A 21,264-nucleotide genomic window follows, 5' to 3' on the forward strand; every position below is an offset into this window, starting at 1 on the left:
GCTTTCTGGATCTGGATATCTGTTTCCTTTCCCAGGTTAGGGATGTTTTTAGCTATTATTTCTTCAAATAAACGTTCTGCCCCCTTTTGTCTGTCCTTCTTCTGGGATCTCTATACTGTGAATATTATTATGCTTGATGAAGTTACTCAGTTCCTTAAGTCTCTTCTCATTTTTTATGTATTTTTTTCTCTCACTGACTTTGCCTGCATACTTTCCATTAGTCTGTTTTCCAGGTTATTAATTTATTCCTCTGCTTCCTCGAGCCTGCTATTTATTCCATAATATGTATTTTTTATTTCAACTGTCATATTCTTTTTAAAAAATTTTATTTATTTATTTGACAAAGATCACAAGTAGGCAAAGAGTTAGGCAAAAGAGAGAGGGCAAAGCAGTCTCCCTGCTGAGCAGAGAGCTGGATGCGGGGCTTGATCCCAGGATCCTGAGATCATGACCTGAGCTGAAGGCAGAGGTTTAACCCACTGAGCCACGCAGGCACCCCTCAACTGTCATATTCTTGATCTCAGATTGTTTTCTTTTTAGTCTTTGTTAAGGGTCTCACTGATGTCTTCTATCTTTTCTCAAGTCTAGTGAATATCATTACAATCACTACTTTAAATTCTCTATCAGGCATAACACTTACATCTGTTTCATTTAGGTCTCTTGCTGTGATTTGTCTTGTTCTTTAATTTGGGACATATTCCTCTGTTTCCTTATTTTGCCCAACTATCTTGTGTCTGTTTCTCTGTTAGGAAAGTCACTTATGTCTCTTGCCTTTGAAAGTGGTGGGTGGGGCATCCTCTTTTAACAAGGCTACATCTCTCTTCTTCCCACAGGGGTGTGTATGAGCCAGACATAGCTGCTCACTGCAGTTTTAACAATATGTACTTGTCCTCTGCAAGAAGTCAGGAGATGCAGTGTTGGCATTATTTCTGCTGGTTTTCTGGGGAGGGGACCTGCAGTTTTGGGAGTGAGACCCGCAGTCTCAGCTGGAGGGGAGAATGGCATGGTGTAGGCAAGTTAGGTAGTGAATGCTAGTGCCTGGCTGGTTCCTTCATGTGGCTACGTGATTATGCTGTGGGATGGGGAAGGAAATGGCACCTGTTAGCTCCTTTTTTTTACTGTAGAAGTTCCTCAGTGAACTCTGGGATTACTAACTAACTCTCCCTCCTGTATGTCCCAGATATTTTTGAAACTGCTGCTGCTAAGCTGTATCTTCCTAGCAATTGTGCTTTCTCTTTAAGTCTAGGGACTCAGCTTCCTAATAGCCTCCAGGTTCTTTTAGAGTGGAGCCATTGATTTTTGAAAATTCTGGGGTTTAAGATCTCATGATTATAAGAACTGGTTATAAGAACTCATGAAATCTGGTCCTTCTGATTTTAAGAGCCAAATGCTATGGGGTTTCATCTTCCCTGTCAAGATCTCCATTATGATAGTCTGTTTCTCACCCCTCTCTGTGCCCACAGACCCCTCCCTCCCATGGATGGTGCATTATCCACTTAGGTCCCTAAAGTGTCTCCACCTTTCCTTTACACTCCAATGTAGTCTTTTCTCTTCACTTAGTTGTGGACTTTGTTCTGCCTGTCTTTAGGTATTTTTCTGGGTTATTTGCACTGATGGGTTATCTATTAGTTTATGTGGGATGAGGTGAGATTAGGATCCTCCTACTCTGTCATCTTCCCATGAAGTCTAATAGTGTCTTCCCTCTTGACATTTTAAGTTCAAAGCCATGTTTAAAAAATAATCTCAGTGGATCTTAATTTATGACTATAATTGCATCCATCAGAGCTTTCTGAGTTCTGTTCTCTTATAGTTATTTTCTGTCTGTCCCTTTAGATCTGCTTTAGTGGGGATACCTTCATGGTTCATTCAACTTCTTATTCCTCTCTGAAGGTACTTAGTCCCAGTAGATGGCTTATTATATTTCTGTGCCTGTTTATGAATGTGAGTTTCCTTGGTACATTATAGTCCTATATAGAGATCCCTTGAACAGTAGCTAGGAGGCTTGTTTTTGTCCTCATTGTTACCTTTTTCTTTTTTCATTGATGCTGTGTCCTCTCAAATTTCAATAAGAACAAAAATACAGATTTAAAGCTTTCTTTTGTTTCTTGAGATAACACTTTCAGAAGAGACACATTTACTCTACACTTTGAAGATGGTTTTCCATTTTCATTTAAAGTTCATATTTTTCTGATGAGAAGCAATCATTCAAATCAATATTTCTCGCTGTGTAATTTGGCATTCTCTTTGTCTACTTTTAAGACTTTCTCTCTTTAGGAGCACCTGGGTGACTCATTCATTAAACATCTGCATTCAGTTCAGGTCATGAGACCAGGTCCAGGGATCGAGCCCCGCATCAGGCTCCCTGCTCAGCAGGAAGCATGCTTCTCCCTCTCCCACTCCCCCTGCTTGTGTTCTCTCTTTTGCTGTGTCTCTCTCAAATAAATAAACAAATTCTTTAAAAAAAAGATTTTCTCCTTTTACTTGGTTCTCAACATTTCGCTGTGAGGTGTGTAGGCATGATTTTCTTTACATACATCAACTTGGGTCTGCTGAGCATCTCGAGTATGTAAATTTCACCAAATTTGAGAAATTTTCAGCTACTTTTTCAACCACTTTTTCTATTACTTTCTTTCTCCCTTTTCCTGTGAGAATGCAATTACATGTTAGATATTTCATAGTATCACAGTTGCCCCTCAGTCTCTCTTCATTTTTAAAATACTTGTTCTCATGTCTTTAGATAAGTATTTTCTACTGATATATCTTCAAATGGTCTGACTCTTTCCACTGTCCTATCCAATTTGCTCCTATGGTCATCCTTTAAATTTTTAAAATTCAGATACTGTATTTTTCTCTACTATAATTTACATTGGCTATTTTTTTTAAAGATTTTATTTATTTACTTAGAGAGCATGAGAGGGGAGAGGGTCAGAGGGAGAAGCAGACTCCCTGCTGAGCAGGGAGCCTGATGTGGGACTCGATCCTGGGACTCCAGGATCATGACCTGAGCTAAAGGCAGTCGCTTAACCAACTGAGCCACCCAGGCACCCTACCTTGGCTATTTTTTATAGTCCTACTAATCTGCTGGAATTTTTATTATTTCTGTCATTATGAACATATTTTCCCTTACTTTGGGTATTATTATAATAGTTGCTTTAAAATTCGTATACACTAACTTTAAAATTGAATCTATCTTGGGATCACTATAGATTGTTTTTATCTTATGAGTAAGTCTTATTTTGCTGTTTCTTTAAATGTCAAGTAATTATAAATTGTGTTCTGAATATTGGGAATATCGTGTTATTCAAACTCTGGATTCTACTGTATTCTTCTGATATGGTTATTCTGATTTTTGTTTGTTCAGCATTAATATACTTAACATTATTGGATGCAAAATGAAAATTCTGTGTTTAGGCAACAACTTAAATTACATTTCAGTTTTTTTAGATTTTGGTAGGCTGCTTAGAGTCTTCCATAGGTATATGTGGTTCAGGGCTTGGGGGAAATTTGGGAAGGGTTTATACAGAGTTTGGGTCTCCTTCTGTCATTCTGTCTTCTTTGTGTGACTTCCCCTAAGTTTTTCAGTGGATGCCATTGCCCTGATTTCTTTCTTCTGGTTTGTAAAAACTCTTTTTTGTTGTTGTTGCTGTTGTTGTTTTTTTTAAATCAGCTATTAGATACTCTGTCTAGCTCAGGTAGGGTTTCCCTCAGACTACAAGCCAGGAAACAAGAATCTTACCTAGGACTCTTCTTCCAAGCATCACTTTCTCTCAAGAATCTACCTATTCTTGGTTGCTATTTAGTGTTGATATTTGTATTTTGTTTAGGGTTTGTAGTTTTTGTGTATGGCTGGGCCTGTCCAGTAGGAACTTACCCTGCTGTACCAGAAACAGAGCTGGCAAATTTAGATATGATTACTCAAACTGTCTCTTATCTGATGGAGAGTTGCTGAGACATTTCATGTATAACAGAATCCATTCATTCTCACAAAGTCAGAACTATGTTTATTTTCTGCTAAGAGTAGAGTTGCTTCTTTTGATAAAATCTGAAATGTTTGTATTTAAATATTTCAGGTCTAGAGAAAGGGAAAAAATGAAATATTTAATTTATTGTGGTAATAATTTATCAGATTGAAGTCAGTTTTCCTATAGAAAATCAATAAGAAATGACAGCTGCAGAAGTTATCCACCATTATTTCTGAGAAATGTGCACGTTAATGTGTATGCTCCAGTCATCATCTTGGCTTTATTTGGATTTTAGAAAGATAATAATTGTAACAATAAATTGATAGAAACAATTACTAAAATGAATGTAATTTCCCCTTTATATTACACCATAGAAAGTAGCACATGCTCTGGAAATTGAGAACAAATTCCTTCAGGAACAACTGAAACAAGCTTTCCAGGTAAATTACATTATGTTCTTTTAAAATTGTCAACAAGTGAGGGAAATATCTGTAAACAACTGTTAAATGAATAATTTTGACCTTGAAAACTAATAGGTCTATGTCTTATACTGATATTCCAGATTTAAAGTGCATTCATTTTATGTACTAGGAATATATTAACAAAATTTAATTTTTATTCCTATTCAAAACAATAAACTAGAAAGAAAAATAAACTTCCTTAATCAAATAAAATAAATCTATTTCAAACTGAGACACTGTTATGTGGACAACAATTCAGGCATTCCAGCTCAACTCAGTTAAACTAGGATGTTGGTTTTTACTACTCTTTATGAAATTCTTGTTGAACGAGTAAAGAAATGAAAAAGCCTACAAACATTTTCATAAGTGGATAGAAAAAAGTATAATTATTTTTATTTTCCTTTGAAAAAATGCAAGATGATACACAAATTTGTTAATGATATAATTCTGAAATGTGGCTGAGGACAAAATAGATTAAAAAAAAAAAGCAATGGAAGGAGACTGGGAAAATGGCAGAATAGGAGGACTCTAAGCACACCTCATCCTACAGATACAGCCAGATGACACTTGTATCAGTGTAAAATAATCCGGAAAGCAACCTAAAGGCTGACAGAACAAACTCCACAATTAAACATAGAGAAGAGGCCACGCTGAAGAGGGTAGGGCAGGGTGAGGACATGGTGGGGAACTAAACATGTGTGTGGGACTGTTCCCCGGAGGAAGGGACACTGTGGGTAAAAAGAGGGAAGAGAGACTGCTACTTTGGGGAACCTACATGGAGAAGATGAATCTCTGTAATATTTGACTTTGAAAGCAAGAGTCTCTAAAATTTGTGAGTTCTTAATAGTAACACGACTTAAAGCCTGGAATTTTAAAAACTAGCACGCTGGCTCTGAGAGAGCCAGAGGGTATTAGGAAGCTGGGCTCTGTCTTTAATGAGACAGCACAACAAACAGTTTGTGGAGGTATAGCATAGTAGCAGCAGTTTGAAAAATGCATGGAGTATATGGGAGGGAGAATTATTTACTTATCTCAGAGCCCTTCTCAGAATGGTGGGAATCAAAGGGAAATACCTCCAGGAACAAAGGAAATAGTAGGTGCCATCTCCCTTCCTTACCTTTTAGCATAAACATAAGGCCATCTGTAGGAACCAGCATGATGCCGACATTCAGTACCTAACTTGCTTACACTAAGCCCCACCCTCTCACCCTTCAGTAGACCCAAACTTCCCATTTGCCTCAGTCCCATTGTTTTGGATCCCTTTACCCAGAAGACCCATGCAAACTTCACTAATACCTCATCTCTTGGTGTACTCATTTTGGTGCTCCTGGTCCTGGCAGTGGTGGCAGGTCCTATGGAAGCCCAAGCTACAATCTTGTTAAAATTGTGTGCCTTATCTGTGCAGCACTGGTCTACTGCCACAGGTCTCATTTCACATGCAGACTAGTGTGCACCGTATAAAATGTGCTCCACTACTGCCAAGGACCAAATACTGTCAACAATAGGCAGAGAGTCTCTGCAGATGACTGAAGAAAAAAGTGACTAGGACACAACATCAGGGCATATTCAACACCCATAGGAGACACCCCGTGAGCATCAGTTCCTTGGGACAGGGGTTGCTGCACTGAGGCACTACAGTACCTCTTCTTTATAAGGCCTTTTTAAAGAACAGGAGATGTAGCTAGCTTTCCTAAAACACAGAAACAGAGAGACTTAGGCAAAATGAGGAGACAGAAGAACATGTTCCAAATTAAAGAATAGGACAAAATCATATCAAGAGACCTAAGCTAAACAGATATACGTGATATACCTGATAGAGAATTTAAAATAATAATTATAAAACTTATTGGACTTGAGGAAAGAGTGGAAGATATCAGCGAGACCCTTAACAAAAAGATTAAAAAGAAGCAAGCAGAGACCAAGAACATGATAATTGAAATTAAAAATACACATGATGGAGTAAAGAGCAGGCTAGGGGAAGCAGAGGAATAAATTAGTAACCTGGAAGACAGGCTAATGGAAAGTATTCAAGCAAAGTCAGTGAGAGAAAAAAAATATGCAAAATGAGAAAGACTTAAGGAAATCTATGTCTTCATCAAACATGATCATATTCACAGTATAGAGATCCCAGAAGGACAGACAAAATGGGGCAGAAAATTTATTTGAAGAAATAATAGCTGAAAACATCCCTAATCTGGGAAAAGAAACAGATATCCAGATCCAGAAAGCAGAGAGTTCCCCAACAAAATCAACCCAAAGGTGATTTGGTGTGAGGTCCACACCAAGACACATGGTAATCAAAATGAAAAACTTACTGATAAAGAAAAAAAAATTTAAAGTAGCAGGAGAGAAGACAAGAAGATGATGGCAGAATATGAGGACCCTAAACTCACCTCATTCCATGATTATAATGAGGTAACTATCAAATCATCTTAAATACCACAGAAACCAACCTGAAGACTTGACAACTACGGGAAGAGGCCACATCAAAGAAGATAGGAAGTACAGAGATGTGGTTTAGGGGAGAAACGGATCTTGGCTGTGGCAGAGGGAAAGCGGCTACTGTCATCGAGAATGGCAGGGGAGAGAAGAGTGTGTAGTGGGATGTACAAGGAGAATGTCTCCCCAAAGTAACTGACTTGGAGGAAAAAATGGGCTGAATTTTATGAGTTCTTGCAACCAGCACAGCTTCAAGCCTACAGTTTTAAAAGTCAACAGGCTTGGCTAGGATAGAGCCCTGAAGGCAGTGTGTTGCTCTTAGAGGGAAGGCAGGCAAAAAATTTGGGGACATACAGTATGGAAATAGGGATCTGAAGAGTGCTTGGGGCATATAGTGGGGACATTATTTGTTTTTCTCAGAGCATGTTCCTGAGAGGCAGTACCCACTGAGACACCTCTCTGGGAACAAAGCTGGTCACCAGTTCCCTGCCCCACCCCTCAGCAAAAACACAGAGCCACCCACAGGAAGTAGTGCAGTGTGGACACTGGTGGCCTTGCTTGCTTACACTAAACCCCATTCCCCTGTACTCCAGTGGAACTGCCCTTCTCAGTAACGCTTACCTCAGTCCTGTGCAGTTGGTGCATCCCCCAGAAGACCAGAACAAAGACCTGCCCACATCACATCTACCAAGCAGAGAGTTTTGCAGGGCCTCAGTTCCCATGGAGGTGGTGACAGATCTCATTTCACAAGCATATCAGAATATACCTAATTAAAACTCCCCACATGTAGGCCAGGCACTAAACACTGCCAACAGCAGTAAAAGAAATCCTCTGCAATGACTGACTTGAAGGATAGAGCAGCCAGAATATAAGAGCAGAAGACAAGCAACACACTGTAGACATTCCCTGAAGCTCTAGGTCCTGGGTAGTACATGACTTCTTCTTCATAAGGCCATTACTTTTAGGACAGGAGAGGGAAACACAAATGGCTTTTCTAACACACAGAAGAAGGCAGAGTCTTAGAAAAAATGAGAAGACAGAGGAATTTATCCCAAATTAAAGAAGATAAATTTGTGGCCAGACATCTAAGTGAAGCAAATATAAATAACACGCCTGATGGAGAATATAAAGCAGTGGTCACTAGGCTATTCACTAGGCTTGAGAAAAGAATGGAACACATTAGTGAGACCCTTATCACAGAGATAAAAGAGTTAAAGTATTAATCAGAGAAGAAAAGTACAAAAAAGAAGGTTAGAAAGATCCTTGATGCAATGAACAGCAGATTGGAAGATGCAGAGGAATAAATTAATGACCTGGAAGGCAAAATAATGGAAAGCTATAATGCTGAACAAAAGAGAGAATTATGCAACATGAGAATAGACTTGGGGAACTCAGTAACTCCATCAAAGGTTACAACAGTTGTATTACAGGAGTCCCAGAAGAATTTGAGAGAAACTGGAGCAGAAAATGTATTTGAAGATATAATGGCTGAAAACTTCAATAATCTAGGGAAGAAAACAGACACACAGATCTAGGGGACATAGATAATTCCCATCAAAATCAACAAAAGGCTGATACCAAGACATATTTTTTTTTAAAGATTTTATTTATTTATTTGTCAGAAAGAGAGTGTATGCACAAGCAGGCAGAGTGGCAGGCAGAGGCAGAGGGAGAAGCAGGCTCCCCGCCAAGCAAGGAGCCCAATGTGGAACTCGATCCCAGGACCTAGGATCATGACCTGAGCCAAAGGCAGCGGCTTAACCCACTGAGCCACCCAGGCATCCCTGACATATTATAATTAAATTTACAAAATATAGTGATAAATCTTAAACGCAGCAAGACAATGAACTCTCAACTCTATGGTCAACTAATCTTCAACAGAGCAGGAAAGAATATCCAATGGAAAAAAAGACAGTTTCTTCAGTAAATGGTGCTGGGAAAATTAGACAGCCACATGCAGAAGAATGAAACTGGACCATTCTCTTACAACATATACAAAGATAAACTCAAAATGTATGAAAGACCTCAATGTGAGACAGGAATCCATCAAAATCCTAGAGGAGAACATAGGCATTAACTTCTTCCACATTGACCACAGCACATTCTTGCAAGACATATTTCTAAAGGCAAGGAAAACAAAAGGAAAAATGAACTTTTGGGACTTCATCAAGATGAAAAGCTTCTGCACAGCAAAGGAACAGTCAATAAAACTAAGAGGTGACCCATGGAATGGGAGAAGATATTTGCAAATGACATTACAACTAAAAGGGCTCATATCCAAGATCTATAAAGAACTCCCAACTCAACACCCAAAAAACAAATAATCCAGTCAAGAAATGGGCAGAAGACATGAACAGACAGTTCTCCAAAGAAGACATACAAATGGGTAACAGACACATGAAAAAATGTTCAACATCACTGGCCATCAGGGAATACAAATCAAAACCACAATGAGATACCACCTCACCCCAGTTAGAATGGCAAAAATTAAAAGACAGGAAACACCAAATGTTGATGAGGATGTGGAGAAAGGGGACCCTCTTACACTGTTAGTGAGAATGCAAGGTGGTACAGCCACTTTGGAAAACAGTATGGAGATTCCTCAAGAAATTAAAAATAGAGGTACCCTATGACCCAGCAATTGCATTACTACGTGTTTACCCAATGGATACAAACATAGTGATCTGTAGGGGGTACCTGCACCCCAATGTTTGTAGCAACAATGTCCACAATAACCAAGCTGTGGAAGGAGCTGAGATGTCCTTCAATGGATAAAGAAGATGTGGTTCATATATATAATGGTATATTACTCAGCCATCAGAAAGGATGAATATAGGGTCGCCTGGGTGGCTCAGTTGGTTAAGCAGCTGCCTTCGGCTCAGGTCATGATCCCAGCGTCCTGGGATCGAGTCCCACATCGGGATCCTTGCTCTGCAGGGAGCCTGCTTCTCCCTCTGCCTCTGCCTGCCATTCTGTCTGCCTGTGCTCGCTCTCTCTCTCTCTCTCATAAATAAATAAAAATCTTAAAAAAAAAAAAAAAAAGAAAGGATGAATATATAACATTTGCATTGACATGGATGGAACTGGAGGGTATTCTAAGTGAAATAAGTCAATCAGAGAAAGACAGTTATCATATGGTTTCACTCGTATGTGGAACATAAGGAATAGTGCAGAGGACCATAGGGGAAGAGAGGGAAAACTGAATGGGAAGAAATCATTGAGGGAGACAAACCATATGAGACTCTTGACTCTCAGAAACTGAGAGTTGCTGGAGGGAAGGTGGGTGGAGAGGATGGGGTAACCAGTTGATGGGAATTAAAGAGGGCTCATGATATCATGTGTACTGGGTATTTTATTCAACTAATGAATCTTTGAACATTATATCAAAAACTAATGATGTACTATACCTTGGCTAATTGAGGTTAAATAAAAAAAATTAAAATGGGCAGGAGACATGTACAGTCATTTCTCTATAGAAGACATGTAGATTGCCAACAGACACATTAGAACATATTCAACATTACCCATCATCAGGGAAATGCAAATCAGAATCACAATGAGATATCACCTCACCCCTGTCAGAATGGCTAATATCAAAACCTCAAGATACATCAAATATTGGTGAAGATGTGTAGAAAATGGAACCCTGGTGCCCTCACTGTTGATGGGAATGCAAACTGGTGCAGCCACTGTGGAAGACAGTATTGCTGTTCCTCAAAATATTAAAAAGTAGAACTACTGTATGATCCAGGAATCACACTACTGGGTATTTTAACCAAAGAATACAAAAACAGGAATTTAAAGGGATATGAGAACCTCTATGTTTATTGTAGCATTATTTATAATAGCCAAACTATGGAAGCATCCCAAATGTCCATTGATAAAGAAGATGTTATATATATAGAGAGATATATCTACAAATAGATATATCTATCTATATATAATATATATAATATATATGATATATACATATATTATATAACATAGATTATATATAATATATATACATATGTGTTATATATTCATATGTGTTACATATATATGTATGTATATTATATAATACATGTTATGTATATATGTATTTTACATATATATGTATATATTACATAATATATGTTACATATATGTTATATATAAATATATATATAATATATTATTCAGCCATAAAAAAGAACAAAATCTTTCCATTTACAACAATGTGGATGGATATAGAGACTCTAATGCTAAGCAAAATAAGGCAGGCAGAGACAGTTACTGTATGATTTCACTCACATGTGGAATTTAAGAAACAAAACGAACAGGGACATCTGGGTGGCTCAGTCAGTTAAGTAGGAGCCTTCAGCTCAGGTCTTCATCCCAGGACCCTGTGTTCAGACCCATGTCAGGCTCTACTCAGTGGGGAGCCTGCCTCTCCCTCTCCCTCTGCCTCTTCCCTCCACTTGTGCTCTCTCTCTCAAATCAATCTTTAAAAAAAGAAAAAAGAGAAAGAGAGAGAGACAAACCAAGAAACAGACTCTTACCTTTAGAGAGCAAACAGTTGGTTACCAGAGGTGAGGTGGGTGGGAAGATGGGTGAAATGGTTGAAGGGGATTAATAGTACACTTATCTTAAGATGGGCCACATGTATCCCAATGTTCATAGCAGCAATACCCACAATAGCCAAACTATGGAAAGAACTGAGATGCCCTTCAGCAGACAAATGGATAAAGAAGATGTGATCCATATACACAGTGGAGTATTACTCAGCCATCAAAAAGAATGAATACCCAAGTTTGCATCAACATGGATGGGACTGGAGGAGATTATGCTAAGTGAAATAAGTTAAACCGAGAAAGTAAATTATCGTATGATTTCACTTATTTGTGAAACATAAGGAATAGCATGGAGGGCATTAGGAGAAGGAAGGGAAAAATGAAGGGGGAGAAATCAGAGTAGGAGATGAACCATGAGAGATTATGGACTCTGGGAAACAAACTGAGGGTTTTAGAGGGGAGGCGGGTGGGGTAAGCCTGATGAGCCTCCTTAATGGAGGGCATGGATTGCATGGAGCACAGGGTGTTATAGGCAAACATGAATCATAAAACACTACATCAGAAAATAATGATGTGCTGTATGGTGACTAACATAATGTAAAAAAATGCAAATTAAAATTTAAGAAAAGAATGCACTTATCTTGATGGGCACTGAGTAATATATGGTATATCAACATTTTGTAACAGTGTATATTAACTACACTGGAGTTAAAATTTAAAGAAAGGAAAAGGAAAAAAAAAAGCAATAGGTTTCCTTTTTATCCAAAAACAACCATTTAGAAACCATAATGGAGATGATTCTATTTATTTATTTATTTATTTATTTATTTATTTTACTTATTTTATTTAAATTCATTTAGTTAATATATAGTATACCATTAGTTTCAGATATAGAGTTTAATTATTTAATTAATGTAGAGTTTAATTATTCATCTGTTGCGTATAACACCCAGTGCTCATTACATCAAGTGCCGTCATTAATGCCTATCACCCATTTACCCCATCTCCCCACCCACCTCCTTTCCAACAACCATCAGTTTTTTCCCATAGTCTCTTATGGTTTGTCTCTTTATTTTATTTTATTTTATTTTTCCCTCCCTTCCTCTATGATATATGAGTAAAACCATATGATAATTGCCTTTCTCTGATTGACTTATTTCACTTAGCATAATACCGCCCAGTTCCACCCATGTCATTGTAAATGGTATGATTTCATCCTTTTTGATGGCTAGGCAATATTCCGTTGTCTATATTTACTACATATTCTTACCCACTCATCTGTCAATGGACATCTGGGTTCTTTTCATAGTTTGGGTTGTGGACATTGATGCTATAAACATTGGGGTGCAGGTGCCCCTTCGGGTCACTAAATTTGTATCCTTTGGGTAAATACCTAGTAGTGCAATTGCTGGGTTTTAGAGTAGCTCTTTTTTTTTTTTTTTTTAACTTTTTGAGGAAACTCCATACTGTTTTCCAGAGAGGCTGCACAACCTTGCATTCCCACTAACAGTGTAAGACATTTCCCCTTTCTCTGTATCCTTGCTAACATTTCTTGTTTCCTGACTTGTTAATTTTAACAATTCTGCCTGGTGTGAGGTGGTATCTCTTTGTGGTTTTGATTTGTTTTTCCCTGATGTCAAGCAATATTGAACATTTTTTGTGTGTAGGGATGATTCTATTTATAATGCTAGAGTAGCATATTTAACAAAAAATACTTTTAATGAAGAAAAACATAGTTTACTGAGGGATATAGATGAATAGTGAAGAAATAGAAATTTATATTTTTGGTTTTGAAGGTTCAGTATTATAAATATTTCAGTTTTCAGTATCTTCCAAATTGATATATAGATTTAAAGGAGTTTATTTCTAGATATAAACAGAATTATTTTTGAGTTTGACAGAATTATCAGGAAGACAAAAGATAAATTGAGATAAGAACCTGGTTACAATACAAAAGAATGATAAGGATTTGGTGGTTCAAAGATAATGTGTAATGTTACACTATAATAACTAAAGGAATGTGGTTCTGGACTTAGTGCTGAATAAAAAATCCGAGACAGATTCAAAGGAATGTAATAATTTAGTATATTACAGTTTTAGTTGTTGAAACTTTTTTATAGAAAGACAAACAGTCACAAAAAATAAACTGCTATGAATAAGTAGTTCTCATGCAGTAGTTTGTGACATATATCAAAATAAGTTGCAGAATGATTTAAGATCCAAAATTAATAAATGGAGTATGAAAATGTTATAGAAGAAACTCTGGGTAACAGTCATGGTCTTGGCTAGAGCAAGATTTTCTAAGCATCATACTGCAAAGGAATATTGCAATATATTTGGCTATTATTAATTTAAAACTTTTGTATGATAAAAGATTTGTGAGATATAAAGATAAATGCAAATTCTTAACAGAATGTTTTATATGAAGATCTTCTACAAATCTATAAGAAATATGAATGCCCTTCCACCAAATATTCCCCCAAATAGATACAAACAGGCAGGTCATAACTTAGAAACACATAAGGGCAATAAATGCACATGAATATATTCAGCCTCACTAGTTATCAGATAAATGCAACTTTAAAATAACAGTGCAATAGATTTTTTTTTTACCTGCCATTTCAGTAAAAATTTTTGGAACAGAAATATCTAATATTTGTGGCTAAATGCTGAAATAAGTAATCTTTTATATAATTCTATTACCATGAATTAATACTAATCTAGAAAATATATAACAAAAGTTTTGGGACAACATAGGCTTTTCAGTGAATCATTGCAGTTACTAAAGTTTATCATAAAGAAGAAAAGAATGTACAGAGATTTTGTACAGGTATGTATAATATAAAAGATTTTAATACCAATATTTTAAAATTACCAATATGTCCCTAGTAGGAAATTTGCAAAATAAAAGTATACTATTAAATGTACTTCTATTAGCTATTCAGATTTAGATGTACATTTATTGTTATTGGAACATATCTATGACTTTATTTAATAAAAAGCATATCATGTATGTATAGTAGGATAGTAGAGATAAAAATTTTAAAAATACATATATGCACTGATTATATTTAGAAATAATGAGAAAGGATATATATCAAATGTTAACAGTGAGTTTTCTGTTTGTGGTGAGATTATTTGTGAACTTTATTTTTGTTGATCTAAATAAAAAAATATTAAAAGTGGCATTTAAAGACCTTATGTTCTGGAGAAATAAATTATTTTCCACATTTTCTTTTATTATTTGATATTATACATATTATTTACCCTGGTTGCATTCTGTCCCCTTTTCTGATGTATATCTTTTATTCACTTTTATTATGCCTCTATAATAATTAGAGTTTTAAAAAAATAATAGGGGATATTCCTGGGATATAAAAATAGCCCTCAAAGTGAAAAGCATTTCTTCACTGTTTTTAATTTTAATCTATGGATTAAACTTTGGATTATATCAGTGGTTTAATTTAGCTTCCTCCAATTTAGTCAAAATAAAGTTGAGAAGTAATGTGGACATGAACATATTCTTGTTCTTGAAAGTTGTAATATTGACAAAAAAGTCACACATAAATCTTGATAAATCATTACTTTTTTAAAAATAGGAAGCTGAAAGAGCTAAGCATCAACTTGACTATTTCCTAAATCAAGGGAAAGAATCACTTAAAAGTGAAGGGAAGACCAAGACAAAAATGGAAATGGGTATTAGTAAAATAAAAGTTGAAGATTCCAAAGACATGCCATTGGAGAGAGGAACAAAGAAATCAGTAGTTACAGATTCAGGTGGACAAAAGACGAGTTCTAAACTCCAAGAACATCTACAGGTAAGGAAATTACTGAAATAGAGAAAACAGTAGAGGACAGAAAAACAGTGATCTTTGCTGTAAGATTATCTTTTATATTGTTGTTTACTTCATTTGTATATATTATTTTAAAAAAATTTCTATGCCCTGTTTCTTTGCTTAGACCTTTTGCCTTACTAAAGGTAACTTTAGTTATAGCAATTCATTTTCTTCAATACAAATTTATAAATTAGATATGTATTGGTTTTGAATGATGATATAAACACCTGAGATTTGAGAGCTAGAAAAAATAGGAGTTCCTAGACCAAAGATATTTTGCTATAAATTAACAAAATTAAATATAAATGCAAAACCATGGGAAAACATTTTCAAATTTATTTTTTTACTTAGTGCGGTTGACACACAATGTATTAGTTTCTCGTGTACAACATAGAGATCTGTTAAGTATGTATGTTATGCTTTGCTCACTACAAGGGTAGCTATTATATGTGAGGAAAAATTCTTGAAAAAATGTGTTTTTGTTTGTGTTATGCAGTGGGTTCAGAAGCTCTTTCTTCAACTTTCAGATTTATTAATCTGTGCCTTAGAAGAAAATAACAGTGTATACATAAGCAACTTTATTGACAAGTAATGGGAAGAGTTCAAGAAGTAACGCAAAATAGTTGCGAATATTATTTTGCTTGTCCTTGTTCTAGCAAGATAGCTCTTATCAGGTCTCTTATTTCTTTAAAAGTATTTTATATTCTTTAGTATCCTTCCTTCTTGTTTTCAGGATAAGAGTTTGTAGTAGAGATAGCATAGTAAACTAGCATATAGGAAAATAATAATAAAGTAAAATTAAAAGCCAGTACCCTAACTTTTTAAAGGAGACTCACTACCCAGTAATTTTTTCCTTATTTTAATCTGTTTTTTTAATATAATTTTTTGTTTTTATTTAAATTCCAGTTAACATACAGTGTAATGTTGATTTCAGGCATACAATTTAGTGATTCAACTCTTACATGTAACACCTGGTGCTCATCACAAGCACGCTCCTTAATCCCCAACACATATTTAACCCATTATATATAATTTTAATTGCAAATTGTGTCAGTTTCTTCTTGAAAAGATAAAAAATGAAAAAATTGCTCTTGGTGAAAAGGAAATTATTAAGGTTATTATAAGGGTCTTTTTGTTTTTTGTGCTAGATTGAATACAAAAGCAAAGTTTTAGGAAATGTAGGTTTCTGTGAACTAGCTTAAGGCAAAGATAACGTGTGGCAGCACAATTTAAAATGTGCTGGTCACTTTATATCCTCTATCATTATAAAATATGCTGGTGATTTTATGTATATGTGCTAGTCATATACACAACAAGTAATAGGTGCTAATCATTTACACAGTAAGAAATAAGTAAGATAGCTATCAGCACCACGATTTCTGAAGATGAAACTGGAGCCTAAAAAATTAACTATGCAACATCATAGTAATGTTGAATTAGACTTCAGACTGAGGTCTTTCTGGCTTCAAAATCATGTCAGGATATCTTCCTTGCTTTTCTGTGTGGCTGCATTTGAAACCTAACTTTGTTAATAGGCTTAGTGTTTTTTGTTTCCCAGGATTTTTCCCCTAAATCCAAAATGAGGCTGTTATATATGACAAGTTAAATAGAAAACATTAAGTTAAAAAGTAAGATGAATTTGGGGGTGCCTGGATGGCTCAGTGGGTTACGCCTCTGCCTTTAGCTTGGGTCATGATCTTGGGATCCTGGGGTCGAGTCCCATATCGGGCGCTCTGCACAGTGGGGAGCCTGCTTCCCCCTTTCCTTCTGCCTGCCTCTCTGCCTCCTTGTGATCTCTCTCTCTCTGCCAAATAAATAAATAAATAAATAATCTTTAAAAAAATAAATAAAGAGTAAGATGAATTTGAAAGAGCAACTTCATTACCCAAAGCATTTTACCAGGTAACTTTGTCATCTTCAACCTGGGCAAGTGATTTTTGGTTTTAGTGGTTTTATAAATGGATTAACACACATCTCTCTTCTTATTTATTCAGTTTAACAATCCTTATTAAATACTAGGTGCTTTGCATGGATGGGCTATATAATATCATTTATTTAGATTGGCCTGCTCTGGCGATAATGAAACAGAAATCATTACTGAAGTCTTTGATGGACTAGAAGTTGTTCATACTCACTGTCTCCATGTTCTTATTATAATTCTTCATTTAACTGTAATCTTTTTTCCCCAACCATTATATTAAAACTGTTTTTGCCAAGGTCACAACAAATCTACTTGATCTTATTCTGAAGGATGCTTTATACTCTTATCCCACTTATCCTCTTAGTAGTATTTGATCATGTTTGATGATTTTTTTTTTAAGAATTTATTTATTTATTTGAGAGAGAGAGAGAGAGAAAGAGAAAGAGAGCAGAAGCAGGGGAAGGGGCAGATGGAGAAGGAGAAGCAGACTCCTCACTGAGCAGGGAGCCTAATGTGGGACTGAATCCCAGGACCCCGGGATCATCACCTGTTCAGAAGGCAGATGCTTAACTGACTGAGCCACCCAGACACCGCAAACCATTTCTTTTTTTCTTTTCTTTTCTTTTCTTTACTTTACTTTTCTTTTCTTTTCTTTTTTCTTTTCTTTTCTATTGCTTTTTCCTTTCTTTTTTCTTTTTCTTTTCTTTATTTGTTTATTTACTTATTTGAAGAGCAAGCACAAACAGGGGGAGTGGCAGGCAAAGGGAGAGGGAGAAGCAAGTTCTTTGCTGAGCAAGGAGCCTGATGTGGAGCTTGATCCCAGAACCCTGGGATCATGACATGAGCCAAAGGCAGAGGCTTAACCCACTGAGCCTCCCAGGCTCCCCCTGACCATTTATTTCTTTTTAATGTAGTCTGCATTTTGATTTAGAGACAGAATAATTATTTTGTTCCCTATATATTTTTCTGGTACTGTGTTTTGGTCTTCTCTTGTGCTGTCCATTCTTTAACTGTTGGTGTTTCTCTGAGTTTTCTCTTTCGGAGCATGCTTATGTACCTTTATGGCTTTCAGTGCCAAATAAATCTTATATCTCTAACCCAGATATCACCTGATTTACAGACCTATTATCTTTCAAACAACTGAATTTACCTACTAGAATGGTCCACAGCATCTATAATTCATCATGTCCTAAAATGAACTAATTGCTTTCTTTTTAGACTGCTTCTTCTAGTAGTCACAATTTCCTGGCATCCTCATATACCTGATTGGTGAAACTAAAATCTTGGGAATCACTTTTGTCTCTTTTGTTTTTTTTCTCAATCCAATTATTAGCCATAAAATTTTGCCCATTTTTTTCAGTTTCACTGGTCCCAGATGCCACCAGGATTCTAAATGCTGTCCTTTTGTCCAGAATTTTCTGTCTTTAATCCAGTCTCCATGTTGATGTCTAGTCATCTTTCATATTGAAATCTGTTCATGTTAACCTTCTTGCCCTAAAATCTTTAATGGTTCCCATTATTCTTTGGTTGAAGTACAAATTCCTAATAATGGGTTAAGGTTGTGTCAGGTCTGGTCCTTTCTTGAGATGCCAGCTTCATTTTTAATTAGCCTTCCCCCCTACCCATTCATCACACATGACTTTGTAAGCGCAAGTGTGTGCACACACACACAAACATATATTTATGCTTTAGCTACGCTGAACTTCTTCAAGTTCATGAAACACACTGTTTTCTGTCACCTTCATGATTTTGCATAATTTGTTCTCTTTGCTTTCAACACTTTTCTCCCTCTCTTGTTTCTTAAAATTCATCTGGTTAAAAAATGAATGAAGAACAAAAAGTGCTGTTATCTTTGTTTTTTTTTTTTAAGGTTTTATTTATTTATTTGACAGACAGAGATCACAGGCAGGCAGAGAGGCAGTCAGAGAGAGAGGAAGGGAAGCAGGCTCCCTGGTGAACAGAGAGTCCGATGTGGGGCTCGATCCCAGGACCCTAGGACCATGACCTGAGCTGAAGGCAGAGGCTTTAAACCACTGAGCCACCCAGGTGCCCCTGCTTTATCTTTTGGTATGTAATAAATTACTCCAAAACTTAGGGGCTTAGACAACAAACATGTATTATTTCACAGTATCTGTGAGTCAGAAATCCAAAAAGAAGGCTTAGCTAGGTCCTCTAGTTCATGGTCTTTCACAAAGTTGCAATCAAACAGTTATCAAAGAAAAGTCAGAGCTGGGAAGTCAAGTGTAAAAACAGTTTTTATTTAAATCCATTGCAGTAGGAAAAAAGAGACCTCAGTATAAAACTGTGTTCAATTCCTAATACACCATGGGGAAGTAGAAATTTATAGCCAAAGAGTAGGTTGATGGTCAATGAAAAATTACTAAGAGGCAACATTGGGGGTGAAAGGGAGATTCTTGCTGAACTGCCCTAATAGGATCTTTGCCGATGATAGGCAAGAGTGAGCATCTATAGGGGTACCTGTGTGGCTCAGTTAAGTGAATGTCTTTGGCTTAGGTCATGATCCCAGGATCCTAGGATTTAGCCCTGTGTCAGGCTCCCTGCTCAGTAGGAGCCTGCCTCTCCCTCTCCCACTCCTTCTGCTGTGCTCTCTCTCTCTCTCTCTCTCTCTGTGTCAAATAAATAAATAAAATCTTTTTTTTTTTTAAAGGGTGATCAGCTATCACCTGGGGGAAGGAAGATCAATCATGGAGAATGGGGCACTGTTGCTAAATTGACTTATCAGGGCTCTTACTAAACCTGGATTTTAAAAGGAAGTGCCCAGATGGACTTAGGAGAAGTTTCAAGAACCTAAAAGTTTGGTCAAGCAAAGAATCTTTATCAACCCCCTATCATGTTCAAAGAAAGAAGTGATGTTCTTTCTTTTGAACAAATAAGTCCATTTCTTATTTGGTCACTTTTTGTTCATTATGGACTAGCTGAATCATCTGTTGAGAGTTGGTGGTAGAGGCTATTTGCTTGGTGGTGCTAGAAGTCAAGCAAGTAATGGCAAAAGTTTCTATGAAAGCAAAAACAAAGATTAATAGTTAAAAACTCAGTTTCTGAATCTAGAGGGAGGCCAGTCAAGAAGATTTCTAGATATTGGGTTAGGTGATGGAGTGAGGACAGCAATATAATCCTGCAGTGGATTTCTTGGTGTGATTTGAATATCTGTGGAGATGGCATTGGGTATTCCAGTGAACTTTCTAAGAGGCCCACACATCAGCAGGCAATACGGCTGCCCATTCATGATCTGTCATGAATCTGTCATGGTGATTTTCTTGAAGTTTGTGTCAAGTCTTCCATCTTCAGCTTGGAGATCTTCAGGGAAAGGGCAGTTCTTGTTCTCAGTGATTTCAAGTCAAAAGGCAGAAAAATTGAAACATTAACTTGAAAAGTTGTAGCCAGGTAGAGGAAACTAGAGTTCTGGATTTAGTGTAGTTCATAGGTGGATAATAAAGACTTAAAAACAATAGGACTAAAATTAAACACCCACAATGGTATGTTTTTCATTTAAACATAATTTATCTGTGATCCCTACCAGTTCTAGCAAAGATAAAGTAAGAAAGATTCATTTGCAATATAAATCATCTCATTAAAATTGACTTGATCATTTATACAAGTGCAGCAAGAATAGTAACTGACCACATAGGTCATTTGTGTTTGCTTTGCTGGAATTTTTCATAAGAAATTGCAGGTTGGACTTTTAGAAACCTCTTGAGGCTAGGAAGCCAAGCCAAGGATTCTCAATCAGGCTTCCGAGGCAGTATCTATAGACTTGGATGAATTCCTCTTTTCTAGGTATCTTGATATTCTGAGATTCCTGAGCCTGCCAGGAAGTGGCTTTCCTTGCTCATCTGTATGGTCAGAAACAATATAAGAAAGATACTGGGCAGATTTTTGAAGGAGGCTTTATTGGCTCCATAAAATCAACCTTAGTTCCTTAAGGCAGCCTGGCCATATCTGATTTTATACATCATTCTCAAGTGTGACCCTCCAGTCAAATTCTTGGTAATATAACCAATGTTTCCAATTGTGTTCTGTTTCAAAGAGAACAGATTCTTATTTTATTTATGCAAATAACTATATTGCCATGGAAATAAGAATACTAAAAAG

General features: G+C 36.5%; 1 protein-coding gene across 1 annotated transcript in view; it reads left to right on the top strand.

Annotated features, from left to right (window-relative positions):
- The window catches only part of LOC116855275 (coiled-coil domain-containing protein 7-like), a 136,462-nt gene that overhangs the window by 111,321 nt on the left and 3,877 nt on the right, over positions 1–21,264 (top strand). The window contains exons 16-17 of the mRNA XM_032837881.1: positions 4,337–4,402; positions 14,994–15,212. Coding sequence (XP_032693772.1) covers positions 4,337–4,402; positions 14,994–15,212 — 285 coding nt within the window. The remainder of the gene's footprint in view (positions 1–4,336; positions 4,403–14,993; positions 15,213–21,264) is intronic.

This window comes from Lontra canadensis, unplaced genomic scaffold (genome assembly GCF_010015895.1).
Source record: "Lontra canadensis isolate GAN:19392208 unplaced genomic scaffold, GSC_riverotter_1.0 scaffold100, whole genome shotgun sequence".
Taxonomy (NCBI): Eukaryota; Metazoa; Chordata; class Mammalia; order Carnivora; family Mustelidae; genus Lontra; species Lontra canadensis.